The 18,119-nt window shown below is 35.0% G+C and overlaps 1 protein-coding gene across 8 annotated transcripts in view; it reads right to left on the bottom strand.

The window, feature by feature from the left end:
- The window catches only part of WDR7 (WD repeat domain 7), a 375,792-nt gene that overhangs the window by 160,906 nt on the left and 196,767 nt on the right, over positions 1-18,119 (bottom strand). For all 8 annotated transcript variants that reach the window (XM_028480810.2, XM_028480811.2, XM_028480813.2 and 5 more), the window contains one exon: positions 2,256-2,477. In XM_028480810.2, the coding sequence (XP_028336611.1) occupies positions 2,256-2,477 (222 nt within the window). The remainder of the gene's footprint in view (positions 1-2,255; positions 2,478-18,119) is intronic.

Below are 18,119 nucleotides of genomic sequence, written 5' to 3'. Positions count from 1 at the left end.
GAGAAAAACAAATACCGTATGCTAACACATATACATGGAATCTAAAAAAAAAAAAAATGGTTCTGATGAACCTAGGGGCAGGACAGAAATAAAGACACAGACATAGAGAATGGACTTGAGGACATGGAGAGGGGCAAGGGTGAGCTGAGACAAAGTGAGAGAGGGGCATGGACATATATACACTACCAAATGTAAAATAGATAGCTAGAGGGAAGCAGCCACATAGCACAGGGAGATCAGCTCAGTGCTTTGTGACCACCTAGAGGGGTGGGATAGGGAGGGTGGGAGGGAGACGCAAGAGGGAGGAGATATGGGGATATATGTATACATATAGCTGATTCACTTTGTTATAAAGCAGAAACTAACATACCATTGTAAAACAATTATACTCCCATAAAGATGTTAAAAAAAATGTTTTAGCTGTCAATATAAAAACGTGCAAGGGATTAGACATTTCTAGATACTCACTAGAGAGATGGTGAGCAAAAAAGTTTGAAAGCCACCAGACTAAATCATGTCAAGGTTTTACTAACCTCTAGTATTCTAATGTCAAGATTCCAAATAAGGCTCTCTCTATATAAGTCCTAGGCTGTCTGGAGTGACACAGAAAGGTTGGGCCCATTAAAGAGCCCTTAGTAGAGAAGGTGAGATTTGAGCAGGGTTTTATGAGTGGAATATAGGGAACCTGAAGAACCTGGGAAAAAATGAAGAGGCCTCTGCAGGAGAGGGGAAGTGGACGTGCCTGGCTGGAAAATGCAAGAGTGTGGGTTTTCAGGTCGCAAGAAGCTTGAGTTCAAATTCAGGTTTTACTACATTTTGGCTGAGCTACTTTGAAGAAATCTTCATTTCTATTTTGATGATCAAACGAAGAGATAGAAAAGAAAGTGTTTTTTAAATTATAAACTAATAGCACATGGTAGTCATTAAACCCTTTTCAACCAGAAACCGTTGAGTAGTAGCAGTTTACACAATGGTCAAACGCATGAGCTCTAGAACCAACAGACTGCGTTAAGACAAAACTGCCATTTCCTGGAGGAATGACCTCAGCCAGGTTAAGGAAACCTCTCTGTGCTCAATTAGCCTTATGTGTAAAATGGAGATAATTGAGGAACAACCCACTTTATAGGGTTATTGTGAGGCTTAAGTGAGTTAGTGCATGTAAAGAGCTTAAAATCATGCTCAAAAGAATTACGTGGTTGCTTTATTATTGTTGGTGGTGGTATCCCTATTATTACTCCCTGATTCTCAATGTCAAACAGAGATCAAGAGATTACCAACCACTAATACGTATTTGTTGGATTAAAAATCTAAAAAGGGGCTGGGGTCGGGTGGGGGCGGGGGAGGAGCAGGCAGGCAGCTAAGTCTATAAGAGGGCTTTAATAATAAAACCACCAATACGGCTCCTTGGTTTCTCAGCAAAAGTATGTGACAATGATCTAGTGAACTTCTCTGCTGTCATAACTAACAAAGTAGCCTATATCTTTTCCCCTTGCTTAAAAGTCAAAACCCCAAAAGAACACATTGCAATTTATGCTACAAAGAATATCTTGATATATTCGGTAGGATTATATTTGGTAGTTAAGATGGCACATCTGTTAGAAATGATTCTGCCATATGGTAGGAACATTCTGTCCTTACCTAAGGGAGTTCTGACACTAAAGGACCAAAAGACCTCATTATAAAATACCCTTACCTGTTATTAACATACCAACCACAGAACCAAAAGTAGCAATATGACACAAACCCTTTGAGCTCTGACTGTAATTTTTTAGTCATTATTGGAATAATTTTATTGGAATACTTTTTAAATTACCGAAGTAATTCGTAGTTCCTCATTCACGTTCTTTAAAATACATACATATATATTTATACACACACACTTTTTTTAAAAAATAAAAAATTGGTCTTCCATCCCTGACTTTTCAAATCACATTCAGGACAAGATGCATAGTTTTTCAGAAATTATTTTAGAAGTTAGAAGTTTTGGCTAAAGTCTTGACCAAAATGTGGAAACACAAAGCTCAGAAATGTGTTATTTTAAGAAAAGCATTTAAAAGACCATGTTTTAACTTTTAAAAAGAAGTCCTAGAACTATAACTACAAGGTAATGTGCCAAATAGATTGTGCTGTTTTCCAATTTCATTTAAGCATTCTATCTGAGGTAAAACTCAGGATATGTTCAATATTCTGAGATTTTGTTAACAGGTAATATGTACTGAGAAGCAATAGATCAGCATTAGGAATTTTTAACTTACAAGTATGTCTGGCCAGTGAGTAGTTGGATCCACCACTAGTCAAACCAAATCCCTCAGGAATTTGACTAGAGCTTCGAGGTCTGGTCAGCAGTTTAGGAGGTTCAATTTCTGCACCAAATTCAGCTCCTATTACTCCTAGTAAAACAATAGCAGTAGCTTGCTTCCGTCGTTCCTCATAAGATGTGGAAATTTTTTTCATTTGTGGGACACTTGATAAGCAACCTGAAAACCAAAACATAATAATAGAAATTAAAAGACTATCAATATATATGATAAGAAACACATTCCAGATTGGTCACTCAGGAATGAACAGGCTTTTCAACAAATGGCACTGGAACAACTGGTTTTCCATGTGCAAAAGAATGAATTTGGATTTCTACCTCTCACCATGTAAGAAAATCAACTCAAAATGGATTACAGTCCTAAATATAAGAGCTAAAACTAAATAACTTGCTGAAAAAAAAAAGATGCATATTTTTTCATGATCTTGGGTTAGACAATGATTTCTTAGATATTATAGCAAAAGCATGAGTAATTTAAAAAATTTTTTTAAATTGAACTTCAGTATTATTGAGCTTCAAATGACAAAATCAGGAAAGTAAAAAGAACATACAGACTGAGAGAAAATATTGTCAAATTATATATCTAATAAGGGATTGTCTCCAGAATACTTAAGGACCTCTTCTTACAACTCAATACTAAGAAAATCCAACTTTTAAAATGAGCAACCAATTTAAATAGATATTTCTCCAAAGATATATGAATGGTCAATATGCATATTAAAGCTGCTCAACATCATTGGTCATTAGCAAAATGGAAATCAAAACCACAGTGAGATACCACTTCACATCTACTAGAATGGCTGCAATTAAAAGGACAGACCATGACATGCATTGTTGAGTCTGTACAGAAATTGAAACTCTCATGCATCACTGGTGGCAATGTACAATGATACAACTATTAATACTTTGGAAAATAGTTTGGCAGTTAGAGTTATAACATATGGCCCAGCAATCCAACTCCTAGGTATCTACCCAAGAGGAGTGAAAACAAATGTACACATAATGACTTGTACATGAATGTCCATAGCAGCACTATTCATAAGAGCCAAAAAGCAGAAACAACTCAAAAGTCCATCAACTGATAAACGGCTAAACAAAATGTGCTACACCCATCCAATAAAATACTATTCAGCAATAAAAAGGAATGAAGCAGTAATACATGCTGCAATGTGGATGACCTTGAAAACACTACGCTAAGGGAAAAAAGCCACTCACAAAGGACCACGTGTTGTTGTATAATTCCATTTACGTGAAATGTCCAGAATAGGCAAATCTATATAGACAGAAAGTAGACTGGGACTGAGGTGAAATGGTTAATGATGGCTAATGAGTACTAGGTTTTTGAGATGAAAAACTTATAAAATTAGATTATGATATCTGCACAACTCCAAATATACTAAGAATCGCTGGATTCTACATTTTGAAGGATGAGTTTTATGGAATATAAATCATATCTAAATAAAGCTGTTTTTAAGAAAAAATTGCTAACTCATTTATTAATTTGCCCACTAACTTTACAAATGTTTATCGAGCACCTACTTTGGGCCAGGGAACTGCAAACAGGAAAATAAGCAGTCCAGGTTCTCAAGAAGCTCACTAGTACCTACAAAAGGAGAGCCTGTCCACAAAGGAGGAAATGCTGAATTTAAAACTCAAAAGATAAGTGGAAGTTTGTCAGGAAATAAGAGAGATGGACAACAAGATGAAGGCAAAGGATGAATATTTTGTCCAGATGGACCAGAATGCAGAAGCCCAACCAGCCGTTTGAAGAAGTACTCACAACCTGGGCAAAGCTCAGTATAATTTCATATGCAGAAGAAATAGCAGCATGACACCCAAAACAAAATGGAGAACAATTTGAAATCTTTATTAAAGTATCAGTAAATAGGTAATGGGGAATTACATTCTTAACACATAACACTACATCTTAAAATTTACTTTTAAGTAAATTTTAAGTAAAATTTACTTTTTACAACCTTTCTCTAAGGTAACTACACCTCATTCATTCTCCCAAATGCTCCCAAGATTTGGTCTTTTGCTCAGTCCTACCCTTTTCCAGTTCTACTTGTTTCTGTAAGTGGAGTGGTCTACCTTCTATTTTTTTGTTTGACATTTATTATACGATCTCACAAGCATCAAAAGAATTACACTGAGAATATATAAAGAATATCATGAAATATATATGTACACAAGCAACTTTATAAAATCTTAATGTTTTCCATAGGTGCTTCAGATTTTTTAAAGTAATTAATTAATGTGGCTATAACTAAAGCCTACCATGGATTGTGGCTTGACTTTACTACGTCTCCCTCTTGCCCTAGAGGTCACCATGATCCTGACCTTATCAAATACTTTTTATCTATCTATATATTATATAATCATATCAATGTTACCTGAAATGTATATTTTCTGGCCTTGAACTATGCTTGCATTCCAGGGGTAAACTCAGAGTACATGGATGAATGGAGATCAATAGATAGATAAGTAGGTAGGTAGGTAGGTACGGAGGTAGGTAAACAGGCCAATAGACAGACTCTGAACTAAATTTGCTAATTGTTTTTTGAGTTTATATCCATAGGCAAAATTGAACTATGATTTTCTTTTCATGTACTATTCTTGTTGGGTCTTGGTAGCAATATAATACAAGCCTCCAAAACTGGGTTAACTTTCACTCCCCAATTCTTTGAAAACAGTTAAAGAATTCTTGAAGGTAGATGACAATTCTGACAATTCTCCTCTAAAATGATCAGGGCCTGAGTCTCGGGATGCTCCCCTTCTCGAGTCAGGGAGTAGGGGATGCAGGGGCAGGGAAGGTGCAAGGGTGGAAGAAGGAATATTTTTTATTATGAATTCATTTGCTGTAATACTTAGTTATTTGGTTTGATTTTCTGTTTCTTCTTGAATCATTTCGGATAGCTTATAGTTTTAGAATTACCCATTTCATCTAAGTTTTTAAATGTATTGGTCTGAAGTTATTTAGACTGTTCTCTATGATTTAAAAATCTCAATTGTATCAGTTGCTATGAATCTTTTTAAGTATTATTTCCTTGTGCCTTCTCTAATATTATTTTTCATGCCTTTCTTAATCAGTTTTTCTAGAAATATATACTTTATCAGATTTCCAAAAATACTGTGGTTTTGATCTTACTGTTTCAGCTTTCTATTTCACTAATTTCTGCTGTTATTTTTATTTTATCTCTCTTTCTCTTTGCTTTATTTCTAGGTTCCCAGATTGAACACAGCTTACTTCTTTTCATTATTTTCTATTATGGTTAACAGTACAAGTCACATAGTGAGCATCCACTTTCCTCTACTCCTTTAATAATACAATCTCAATTTTCACTGAATAGCAATGTATTCATCTTCTTTCCATGTCCTTCCAGAAACGGAGGAAGCCATAAACTAGCTCCTGGCCTTAAGCTCTATTCATTACATATTTTTAAGTCCTCTTTGTTCACAGGAGCCAAAGTCTACTTCTGGAAAGCAACTATTGGTTTTAGTGCAGATCACTGCATTTCTATTCCCTTACGTGTCCACAATAATATCTGTCTTTCTTGAGCCTAGTTATGCCTTGTTGGTTTTCTATTTGTATATTTAATCCATCATAGCTATACATTTGGTACAGAGGGATTTCAAAAGTGAACTTCTGGAGCCATCTTGATTGGAGGTCAGCTTTCTGCTCTTTCTAATATTAACCCATCCAGCTTTTCTGGCCTCTTTCAATCCATTGCTCTATACATCAATTAAATCAATACAGTGAAGGGTCCTCAGAGCAATATGCCAACCAAGAAATTAGCAGCGGGGGCCTCGGAATACTTTTAGATGTTTTATTTTGTCTCTTCGTTTTTGTTTTTGTTTTTCCTTTTGTCATTCTATACTACTGCAAGTAAGGCAGGGAATGACAAAAGGGGAAGCTAAATGGGTACTAAAATGAGAGGCCTTTGTGCAGCAAGCTGAAGACTTTTAACTTTAGGCTAATGGAAAGCCACTGAACAATTCTGTATAAGCTGGTTACTTGAGATTTATTGTCAGAAAGATCATCATAGCAGTAGTACGGGAGGTGGAGCGTGAGGTAAAACAAGGCTGGTGTCAAGTAGAACCAAAAGACGGCTCACGCAATGGTCAAGTGGAAAACAGTGAGCACCACTGGTGGTAGAATTCACGGTTCATTCCATCAGCTACTCAGTCATTCAGCATAAAAGGACCAACGATCTAGTGTATGCATGGCATTATGCCAATATGAAATAATGAATTGATATGGGATGAATTAAGATGAATTAATAGGGATAAGAAAAGCAAAGTCCCTGTCCTCATTGAATTTAGATGCAACTAAACAGGAATTAGAAATGTAAAGGTGAAAAATCAATGAGAACTTTATGGTCTAAGAGAACAGTACGTGTAAGAACCTAAAGTATAAAGAATTTGTTGATTTCTCTTGCAAGAGTAGGCCACGGGGCTGGAATGCTACGAGCAAGAAGGGAATGGTAGAACGTGAGGCGAGAGTCAGGAAAGGGGCAAATCATAGATGACTCTACTGGTCATATTCTCATTGTTCAGTCCTTTGAACAAGGGAATTTAATGTTTTAGAAAAACACTCTGAGCGTGTATGAAGAATGCTGGAAATGAGATGAGCAATAAACAGGGTATTGTAGAAATGAAAGTGAGTGATTAAGGTTGGTTTGGTGTTGGGATGTTAAATAGGAGAAGCAGAGAAGTGGATGGCTTCCAGATCCTGGTTTGTCTGGGTAGTTGACAGAAACACTACAGAAAGATATTTGATGTTATGCTCTGAATTCTTTTAAAAATCCTAATTAACTAAAACAAAAGTAAAACAAAATTTTTAAAACCCTTGCAAGAGAGGTAGGTCTGGCCTTTCCAGAAGCCAAATTAAAAAAAGAAAAACAAAACCTAGAGCACAAGGTTTCTTAGTATAATTAAATTCCATTTATTTAGCTGTGCTGAGAGACAAAATAGGATGTGGGCAAGAAGACCCAGCTGAATCTAAGAAATGGAAATGGAAAGATATTACAAAGATGGTAAGAATTGGAAAGGAATCATTGAGTAAAAAAGTGGCATTAAAGCACTTAAAGGGGCTTCCCTGGTGGCGCAGTGGTTGCGCGTCCGCCTGCCGATGCAGGGGAACCGGGTTCGCGCCCCGGTCTGGGAGGATCCCACATGCCGCGGAGCGGCTGGGCCCGTGAGCCATGGCCGCTGGGCCTGCGCGTCCGGGGCCTGGGGTCCACAACGGGAGAGATTAGTTATCTAGGAAGCTAAGGTGGTAACATCAAAGAGCAGTTACTGTTTATTTGGATTCCAAGAGAATTTTGGTGCAATTGAGAACAAAAAAGATTTGCTCTTGTTGTTGCTATAGTTTCTTAGCTTCTGCATGTCACATTTTATTGTTTAAAAAAGTTTAGGAAATCTGCCATTAGTTTTAAAGCATGTATAGAAAGACAAAATCTGAAATGAGACAACAGGAAATAGATCCATCTTTAAAAATATTCTAATTCTTTCATGTAAAATTTTAGTTATTATTTTCCTAATTTCCTTTATTTTGTTTGCTGTATTTCAAATCACATGCAGACTACTTTATAATAATGTTCCCCCATGTTATAAAATTATTTTATAATTTCCAAGGTCATGATAAGTCATATTTCATGAATTAACATTTCTTATAAAAAGCCTCAACTAAAATGTTTAAAAATATTTCAGTTACATAAGATATATCTTCCAATCTGATACCATAGTATGCATTTCTGTCTCTTCACGGATTATTTTTTCTAACTTTTTAAAGACAAAGAGGAAATGTTAGTAAAAGTATTAGCATGTACACATGAGTAGAGAGTCAAAGTATGACACTGATCTGTGATAGTTTATAGTAACCAAAGGGGGAAAACACCCTAAAAGCTTAACCATACTAAAAAGGAAGAAAAATCAATAATCACTGCCTCTGTGTTTAGAAGGATGAAAATAGACCCTAATTCTAGACAAAGTGATATTTAACAGTTTGATAATCTATACCTCAGCACATGCATTTAAAACCAACTTTATTTCTGTACAGGAACAGACACAAGGAGTAAGAGCTCTGTGCGACTACATCTAGATTCATGCAGTACATATTTTATTCTTTACATAGGAAACAGGAAGCCAACCAAGCTCCCCTCCCCCCTTGTCTCAGCAAGAGCATGCTCCATAACAATAGTTCAAAGGAAAGCTCTATTCTGCAGTTGCACTGATTGTTCTGTCAGCTGACCTCTGCAGAAGGGAATTGCTAACCGCTGCCTGGCTCCTTAGCTGACAAATGAATGATCGCAGCTCCATCTATTTTCACTATGGCTGCCTCTAGCCCAGGTGCTCAGACAGAGAGCCCGGTGTGACATCTTAGATCAAGATGAATTGGCACAAACTCCTGATCCAAGATTGTTTTATACCATTTAATTTAGTTTCTTCCCCTGCTTGGATGAGCACAGCTCTGGTTATAGATTTCTATTCTAATGTACTGAAGCAGGCCCTGAAAGAAGCCAATGAAGCAGCTGCTGGAGCAAGGGACTGCAGGGATACTGATCAATAGGCAAGGCATTGACCCCAGCCGGTCAGCCTCTGCAACAGCCATGCTCGAAGTGGGAGGGGGCACGGAGCACACATGGGCTGCTTCCAGTAGGAAATTAAACAACAGGGGCATTTGGAGAGCTCCACCTCCACCCTGGTCCCCCACCTTCTCTATGTTCCTTTTGTTTAATTACCTCAATCTTGTCCTAACTCCCACTTCTTGGGAAGGAATGAAGACTTTAGGGAAGTTTTAATAATGTTCTTTAAAACTGCCAGTTGTAAATTTTATTCTTAAGCTAATAGAAAGAATCATAGCAGGTGCCCTCTGCTAAGTGGCCAAAATATGAAATCTTAATTAGCTATCAAGTACATCACTTGGTGTAATTTAAAGTTTGGCATGTGCACAGACTCATAAGAACACTGTCCAACTGGCTATGAACACTACTGATGCTGAAATTCTATGGTATGTAATTTTTATCAGTGCTCAGGTCTGAAAAGATGATAGCTCTTTGTTAACATGGAAAGAAGTAAGAACAAGAAAAGGATCCCCTAAAAGAGACACTGACTGATTAGTAAATGTATAAGGTGACAGATGCCCATCCCTGCTACTATTCTAACAACAGCACAGCAATTTCTGATTCTTTATTTTTTTCAAATTTGGAAACATTTAAAATTATTGGCTCCGCCTGTGTTTTCTCCTAAATAATACAAGATATACACAATTAGCTGCAATGTTTTCCTACAAATAAACTGACAACCAAATAGGAGATTCTGAGATATTAAAAATAAGATAATTCTGCAAAAGTAGATCTTTCTACAGTTTCATTCGTCTCATGAAAATTTGGTGTTTTTTCACAGAGACATGCCTCCATTTAATCATGCTAAAGGGTGACATGGAGATCCATTTTCTTGACAGGACGGTTGATCACCCTATCACAGTAAGAAAATTAATACCTTCAACTAGCCCTGTGTGGAAAACAGAAGCTACATGCAATGGGAAAGGACATAAATGTTCTAAATTTGAAGTTGCAAACAGAATACTTGTTCTGTGTGAAAATAATGTTTCCTCATTATTGGGTTACTTTAAACAAAATATGAGCCTTTGATTTTATTAAAACAACCATTTAATTCATACAGTGTCCCTCAAAAGTACATAATTGTCTTTAGATTTAGCATAAATGACCCTAGATTTCCAGGAGCAGGAGTAAACCCTTTACTTACAGCTTAACTAGAACACAGGTAAAATGTTTGAGAAGTTTAAGCTATTTAAAGGGCTGCGAGATATTGATTACTTCATTTAAAAAGCAGTCAGAGAGTGCAACCAAGAGGTCAAGATAAATTTAACAGTTTGAAGCACTTTACTAAATAACTCTAAAGATCATGTTAATTGGCTTTGTGCAGTTCCAGGGTAAAATTAATTTTATCCTAGCTTACAATAAAAGGATTAATAGACATATTAAGTTCTTCAGTTTTAACTGGAATAGGAATCAATGGATTTGAATTAAGGCTAAGGGCGGTTTTATGAGAGATGGCCTACCAGCAGATACTTTATATCTGCTATTAGCCATATATTGATGGAGCTCCGTTATTGTATTAGGTATTAAAACCCTAGAGAAGAATATACCACCAATTACTATGCTGAGAATATACTTTAAGAATTGGGTGATTTGACCTGGAAAAATTGTCATCAAAAATTTGATTCTTTGTTTAGGATTCAGTATCAGAATGCTTTTTATAGCTGACTTATCTATGTTACAATGTCTATAATTCTAGTAAAAATTAATGAAATGCTACAGCTAAATTCCATCACAATTCACTTCGAGATTATAACTATATTTACAACTGTATTACAAGCATATCATTAGGGTTTTTTAAACCAAAACATTACATTCAGATTAATTTTAGCACACCAATTTTATGCCAGAAATTCCTGGCTAAATAATAGAGTCCAAGAGACACTCATAATGATACAAATATTTTCTGAATTTGATATAAATTTCAATATACTCTAAAACATCACTCTCAAAATTCAGAAATGTCTATTTATTATGGTAAAATGAAAGTACAGTTTTAAATGTTTTTTCTTCACTCTTTCATTATTTAATGATGTTTTGGAACTATATCATAGAAAAATAAATTGATTTTCCTATGAGCTGCCTAGCAAAGCAAAAAATACAATTCATAGTTAATAAGGTATATGTGTTATATATTACTAAATAACTGGCTTTGTAAGACTTTATAGGAATGACTGGGAAAAAGTAAGTTGCAAGATCTCGCAGCAGAAAACTATTCAAAGGGCAGCATGTAAAGACTACTTAAAATAATAATTTGGATTAAGCTAGAAAAAAGTTTTTACTGTAGCTCTTTACAACTCTTTTATGTGCAGTAAAGTGTATTTGCTAATATTAGGTTACGATTAATTATTAAAGAACAAAAGTAAATTTAGCAAAGTGAACTTTGTTAACACAGGCAATCTTAAAGACAAGGGAACTTTCAGAATTAAGACACATGATTTACTATTTACAGTGTGAAGATCTACAAATATTAGCCAATAACAGTACAAAAAATTTCTTTCTTTTTTCAGACCAGTAAAATATTCTTCCAAATTTTCATTTTTATCTGTTTCTCTTTTCTCAGCCCCATTGACATTTTAAACGTGATGGGGTATTATCAGCAGATATTATGAAAAACATATATAAAACTGTATATTAGGTAAAGATGAGTTTAAATAGTACAGGACAGTGAAATATGTCAAATGAAAATATATTTTAATACATTTCGGAACTTAAACAACAGAAGTACCTAAAAGAAACTAGATCTTCAAATGTGAGTTGAGTTCTAATTGTTTCTTAGATGTACTTTAATCAAAATAATTTCTAGGGCTTCCCTGGTGGCGCAGCGCTTGGGAGTCCACCTGCCGATGCAGGGGACACGGGTTCGTGTCCCAGTCTGGGAAGATCCCACATGCCGCGGAGCGGCTGGGCCCGTGAGCCATGGCCACTGAGCCTGTGCGTCCGGAGCCTGTGCTCCACAACGGGAGAGGCCACAACAGTGAGAGGCCCGCGTACCGCCAAAAAAAAAAAAAAAAAAAAAAAAAATTTCTATTTACTTCTGACTACTATCTAAATTGATATACCTAGTGACTAATGGAATATTAATTTATTTTTAAGATATGCCTTTTAAATAATTATACTGTGCTAATCAAAAATGTTAATTTTACAAATACACATACACATTGGTGTACATAATTATATGCACACACATAAGTATACAACATTCTTAGCTTTAGTGTCTTGATACCCTGAGCTAGAAGTGTATTTTTGAAATTTTAAAATCTATATTTTAATCTATGTTTTAAATCATAATGAGAAAAATGTTGGCCTTCGGTGGCATTTTCACAGTTGTAAATAAATTGTTTCCACACGTTTAGCCAGAGCATTCCCCCATACCTACTGGCTGCTACTCCTAGGGTTGCTTAAGACTGGATAAAGTACAACGCCATAAAAATGTCAAATTTTACTCCATATGTAATTGTAATCTTCCAAATAAGCTTTATGAACAATAGTTAAGGACTTCCCTGGTGGCACAGTGATTAAGAATCCGCCTGCCAATGCAAGGGACACGGGTTCGAGCCCTGGCCGGGGAAGATCCCACATGCCACGGAGCGACTAAGCCCGTGCGCCACAACTACTGAGCCTGCGCTCTAGAGCCTGTGAGCCACAACTACTGAGCCCTTGTGCCACAACTACTGAAGCCCGTGCACCTAGAGCCTGTGCTCCGCAGCAAGAGAAGCCTCCGCAATGAGAAGCCCGTGCACTGCAGCAAAGAGTAGCCCCCCCGCTCACCGCAACTTGAGAAAGCCCGCTCACAGCCACGAAGACCCAACGCAGACAAAAAATAAATAAAAATATTTTAAAAAACACAATATATAAAATAAGGAAAAATCTTTTGATATTAATTTATTTTTAAGACAATTTGGTCTTAAAATGGTATAGTATTCCACTAATTAGATTTAAGTTTCCAATATACCACAGTTTTCAGCTGAATACTTCAAAGATGAATTTGTTAAATGGAAACATAAAAAGACATAGAGTGGTGACAATCAGCATGTGAAAAAGAACTCAAAGATGTCACTCTCTTTGGTGGTGAATGAAGGTTTCATAAGCTCACAAAGAGAATCTGAGTCCCTGCCATTGAAAACTTATGTAATTAGGTTCCTTTTCTTAAGCCACGTGCTTTTATATGAATATTATATTATTTTCACTTTTGTTGACACAACTTAGAACACTGAAAAATCTTCCACTTTTTACAAAATGTGGCAAATCAATTTTGATAATATGGAAAAACAATAAAATGGCAGATGGTTATATGGCCAACATGTAAATTTCTACCTGTGTTTCTGATGTAAATAAAATAAAACATGGAAGTTTTTGAATCTTCCTCTCTACCTTCTTGGGAAAAACAGATGTACTGATTAAAAATGACAATCATGGGGAACTTCAACGTTTATTTCTAAATTCTCATATTATCACCAAAGCTAGTATGTGTTGTGTAGAATACTCTCACTCCACCGTCAGCATAAGTGTTCCCTCCATTGCATTAAAAATATTTTTTAGTTGCTTTGTGACACATCTGCCAGTGCTTTCCTCACACCTACTGACAGGGCATATGGAAGCTGCTCCCCAAACGTATGGGGCTTTTGCTGTTTTTGGTGCTGCTGCTCTATCCGCACGCCACCCCCCCACCGCCCCGCACCCCGACTTGAAAACTGAAGTAAACAAACATGCTATTAATTTGTATGCATGCTCGATGGCCCCCTGCTGGACCATAACAGGTTCTGCAAATGCATACATCTTTCTACGGCTGCTGATTAAGCCATTTAAAAATAATGCCTCTCGCACATAGATGTATTGTGTGTGTGTGTGCATTTCAGAAAATACCTCACATCTATTTTCTACAAAATCAGATAAAAGCAGAAGAAATGAACACTCCAAAATGATGCTCTTTTGCAAAGGGAATTTAATGTTATCACTGTCTTAGGGGTATGTCAATTATTTTGAAAATTAGAAACCTTCAGCTTTGAGAGCAACTTGTATGTTTTTAGAGCAGTTCTTGTAACAATTTCTTATTCTTAACACAGACAAGCTCTACACCCACTTTCCACGATCTGCATTATCTTATTTTTCTCCTTATTCTCTACCTGACCATCAAAAAAATCCAATTTTTTCCTTTTCCTTTTCCTTTTAGTGCGAACATTCTCAGTTTGGAAGAAAACTGGATTTTAAAAATTCCAAATATCTATCTAAGGCATCTATGTAATCAGGAATCTTGTAGCTAATAATTATCAAGAATAATGTTCAATTCTTGGTTCACTTTACCTTTCAAGCGTGAATCTGAGATACAGGTCAAGTTTTAAAAACCACGAATTGTAACATTAAGAAGACCATTATTAGCTTTTTCATGAGGAAAGAAATATTTCAGAAATAGTGGTTAGTAAAATTATATAAATCTGAAAACATAGCAAATAATTCTCAATTTTTTTCATACAGTTAATGTTCAGAAAAAGGCAATTTCTGCAATGAGATTTATTTACAATACTGAAATAGACATGATGATGTGTTTCTTTAAAAGTTCAAATGGAACACATGAGACTTAACATTTGGTGGACTCTTAGAATACACTCTATGAAGATTTTATACCTGTGCATTACAGCACATGGAGAAATAAACTGTTACACCTGAGGTCACTTTTATTCATAAAATGACAAATCATTTACTGGACTCACTTGAAAAATATTTTCATCTAGGTAATTTCTATCACCTCAGTGATATAAAACCAGATGAAAAGGGATAACTGCCTTGTTCTACCTTTAAGAAGTTAACACGTACATCTGTTCATTTATAAGAAGTATTTGTAGTATTCATAGTTTTGAATTAAATATACATTTGGTCATAATAATGAAACAATGACAGGTAACTAAAAGTTACCATTTTTTAAAATGTTTGTTTAAAGTAAATTAGAACTTCTAAGGGATTTCTTGCTTTTATTTTTCTCAGTAGGTTACTTTATAACATTTCTCCAATTTTGAGAAATAATCTGCTTACATGTTATTTTTTCTTCTGCCTTCTTCACTATAAATGTTAAGCAGGCGTAATGAATGCATAGTCAGGGGTAACATAATATCTTGGGAATTAATGGTCACACCTTTGAAGTAACAGATCTAGGAAAAGTGGTGGTGGTTAAGCCAAAAGTAAAGTTTTATAGTAAAGACTTTAATAACCTAGTCCACATTTAGCAGAAATGTAGCAGAAATACAGAAGATTTTATCTTTTCTTAAAGCATCCTGTGAGTTAGTAAAATTTGATATAGATTAATGTATAATTCCTAACAACTAAATATCGAGATTTAAAGGAAAAATATTTTTAAATTTAAAGGAGAAATAAAATAAGAAGAGAAAGAGATAAGTAAAGAAATTTAAAGGAGAAATAAAAAGGTCACAGACATCTTCAACTTTTAATTTACTAATCATGTTAATAAATGATCAAAAAAGCAAAGCTTTGAAAAAGAAAAAAGCAAATAAGCACAAGTTAACTACGCATTTGTGCTAACAGTCTAAAAGCCATCGACAAAATAAGCCAAAGCCTCAAACTGTTAAGAATATACTCACTATTAGCCCAAACCTACAGAAAAAGTAGACCATCTATAGCCTAAGGAATACCGATGTGCATAAATGACATATTAGCCCATTTTTTTTCAAGGAGATTTCTACGCAGCTTCAGAGAGCCTGAAGAAAAAGAAAACTTGAATTGCTTAGACTGCTACAGAGGACTTTCATTTCTGATCTCTTTACACTTTTATGCTTTCATCATTTTTTAAGCTACAGATAGACAGAAGAATTATGTGCCTTTTAAATTATTATAGATAATTTAAAAATTATTTTACATTTCCTCATTTTGTGACGGGGATAACTAGTCTATCAAATTGACTCTAGCTGTTATTTGGCAAATGCTTTGGTCACAGACCATTTTTCTGTTTACATGATTTCTTTTATTATGTACCTTCTCAAATAAGCATGTAACTGTTTTATGTGATTTCCTATTAATTAGTTAATTCTACTTGTAATTTGGATCTGAGTTACCTATCTTGCACATATCAAACTAAAACAGCCTTTGAGCCTTGAATTTTTACAAAATCCTTCCAATGTTTAACTGAAAAGAGCTAAGCATATACACCTAGGCATCCCGGATATGGAAGTCATTGATTAGTTACAACTATGGATCGGGAAAAGCTACCACTCCTTAACTGAACACTGAGAGCAAAATGTAATGTTTACCTATGCATCTATGTGATCAGATACTCAGGTTTTTAAGATGTCATGCTATTTTAAAAGACTGGTTTTTTAAAAAATCTGCTCCTGTTTCATGACAATACATAATCATTCCTCAAAATTCTGCCTGACTTGCTCAAATCATTAGGTTACTCAGGAGTTGTGAAGAGATAGCTTTATAATCTTCTCTTATCTTAATTCATCTTTTATTAAGACAGATACTTCCATATGTAAAAACCTAGAACATACATGTATATTGATGTTTTAGGCTTACAATTTTTCGCAAATAAAACTGTTTCTCTTATCAGCAAAAGAAAAATTGAATAATTTTTCTAATATTTTATACAATGTTTTTGATTTCTACAAAATATTGTTATAATGACATAATTATATGCTACTACAATCACTTTCCAAATTCTTTTACAAAAACAGATAAACCATTAAGAATTTAAGAGGAAAACAAAACACACCAGAAGTAGCATGTGTAAAACATCTCCTAGGTCCAAGATTAGATGACTGTTAGAGGGAAATTTCACAATTTTAGAGGAAAAGGGGATCACAGAGCTCTTCAAACAGAACCTACCCATATTTTATAGATAAGGAAGGTCAAGTAGGTTAATTTTTCAAGTGACAAGGTGAAGGGCACAAAGAGAGTGGGCACTCATGGCAACATCATTCCAGATCGAGCTCTAGAATATTCAATGGCTGTTAAGTTAGTGTTTTGTTGCATAGAAACTAGTTAATATTTGACACCTGCTCCAAGATAATTCTATATTAGGTATCTTCAAATGCTGCATAATTCAAAACATTTCTTAAAAAATTAACAAGAAAACAATATTTATAATTAGAAAAAAGTCAAAATAAGTTTTAGTCTATAGTATCTAATAATGTTATATTTATTTTCTACTGGGGCTGTCTATAACAAATGTAAAAATTTGGGGGAAGCTATTCTATCAAGCATATGAAGCAACTAGATTAAATTGGATTTTATATGGAATATATGGCATATTGAAGCATACTGAAAAAGTACAAAGTACTAAGCAACTGTTACCCTGATGAATAGCAGATTATTTTAATATTTGGTTTCTGAATAGTAATAATGTTTATGCTCAGTATATGGAGGAAAGCACTAATTAAAAATATAACTTTAAGTTTTAGTTACCTCTACATAAGTCTCCATGTCAGTTAATGTCTACTATAAGCTCACATGCACAAATATTTTCCAAACTCACATACTAAACGCCAAATATTGCAAATAAATTCGTGATCATTTCCAAAGTTTGTGTCGTAATATCAGAGAATAGCTTAGGGTCTCCATAAGGGTTAAGACAATCATTTTCTACTGCATACTAGTGCTATTCTAAGCTGATAGTGTGTTTAAATCCACACCAATGAAATCAATACAGCACTGTTCTATTCAAGGTGAGACCAAATAAACCTGTCTGAAGCTTTGAGAAATAGGCTTTGCAGTAGACTTTGAGTGCTAAATGCCTTTCAGTCCAGAGATCTGTCATTAAATAATCATTAGCCATCATTCACTCTTCCTAAAAAGCTTAACATCTAAACTTGTTCAGCATCCACTAAAGCATTAGTATAGACTACCAAGTAAGTACTCATTAGCACTCAGGGATGTCTCAACCACTCTGTTTAACCATGCATTGTCTTATCTAAAAATACTCTCAAATATTAATACATATTTACCATTGGATTAGAGGGCGATTTATTCAAATGATTAGTAAAAAGGACATCAAGATAGTGATCAGCCTCTTTTGGATAACATGGCATAACCCACAGAGTTACTATCAATGCTTTCCTGTCTGATCTATCCAAATAAAATCTGATGTCTTTCCTAGCATTCAGCATCATATATAATTCACCATCACATATAAGCCAAATAAAAGTAAGATAATCACAACAGAGGATTCA

The sequence above is a fragment of the Physeter macrocephalus genome, chromosome 19 (assembly GCF_002837175.3).
Source record: "Physeter macrocephalus isolate SW-GA chromosome 19, ASM283717v5, whole genome shotgun sequence".
Taxonomy (NCBI): domain Eukaryota; kingdom Metazoa; phylum Chordata; class Mammalia; order Artiodactyla; family Physeteridae; genus Physeter; species Physeter macrocephalus.
This window is presented reverse-complemented; position numbering and strand designations above follow the sequence as displayed.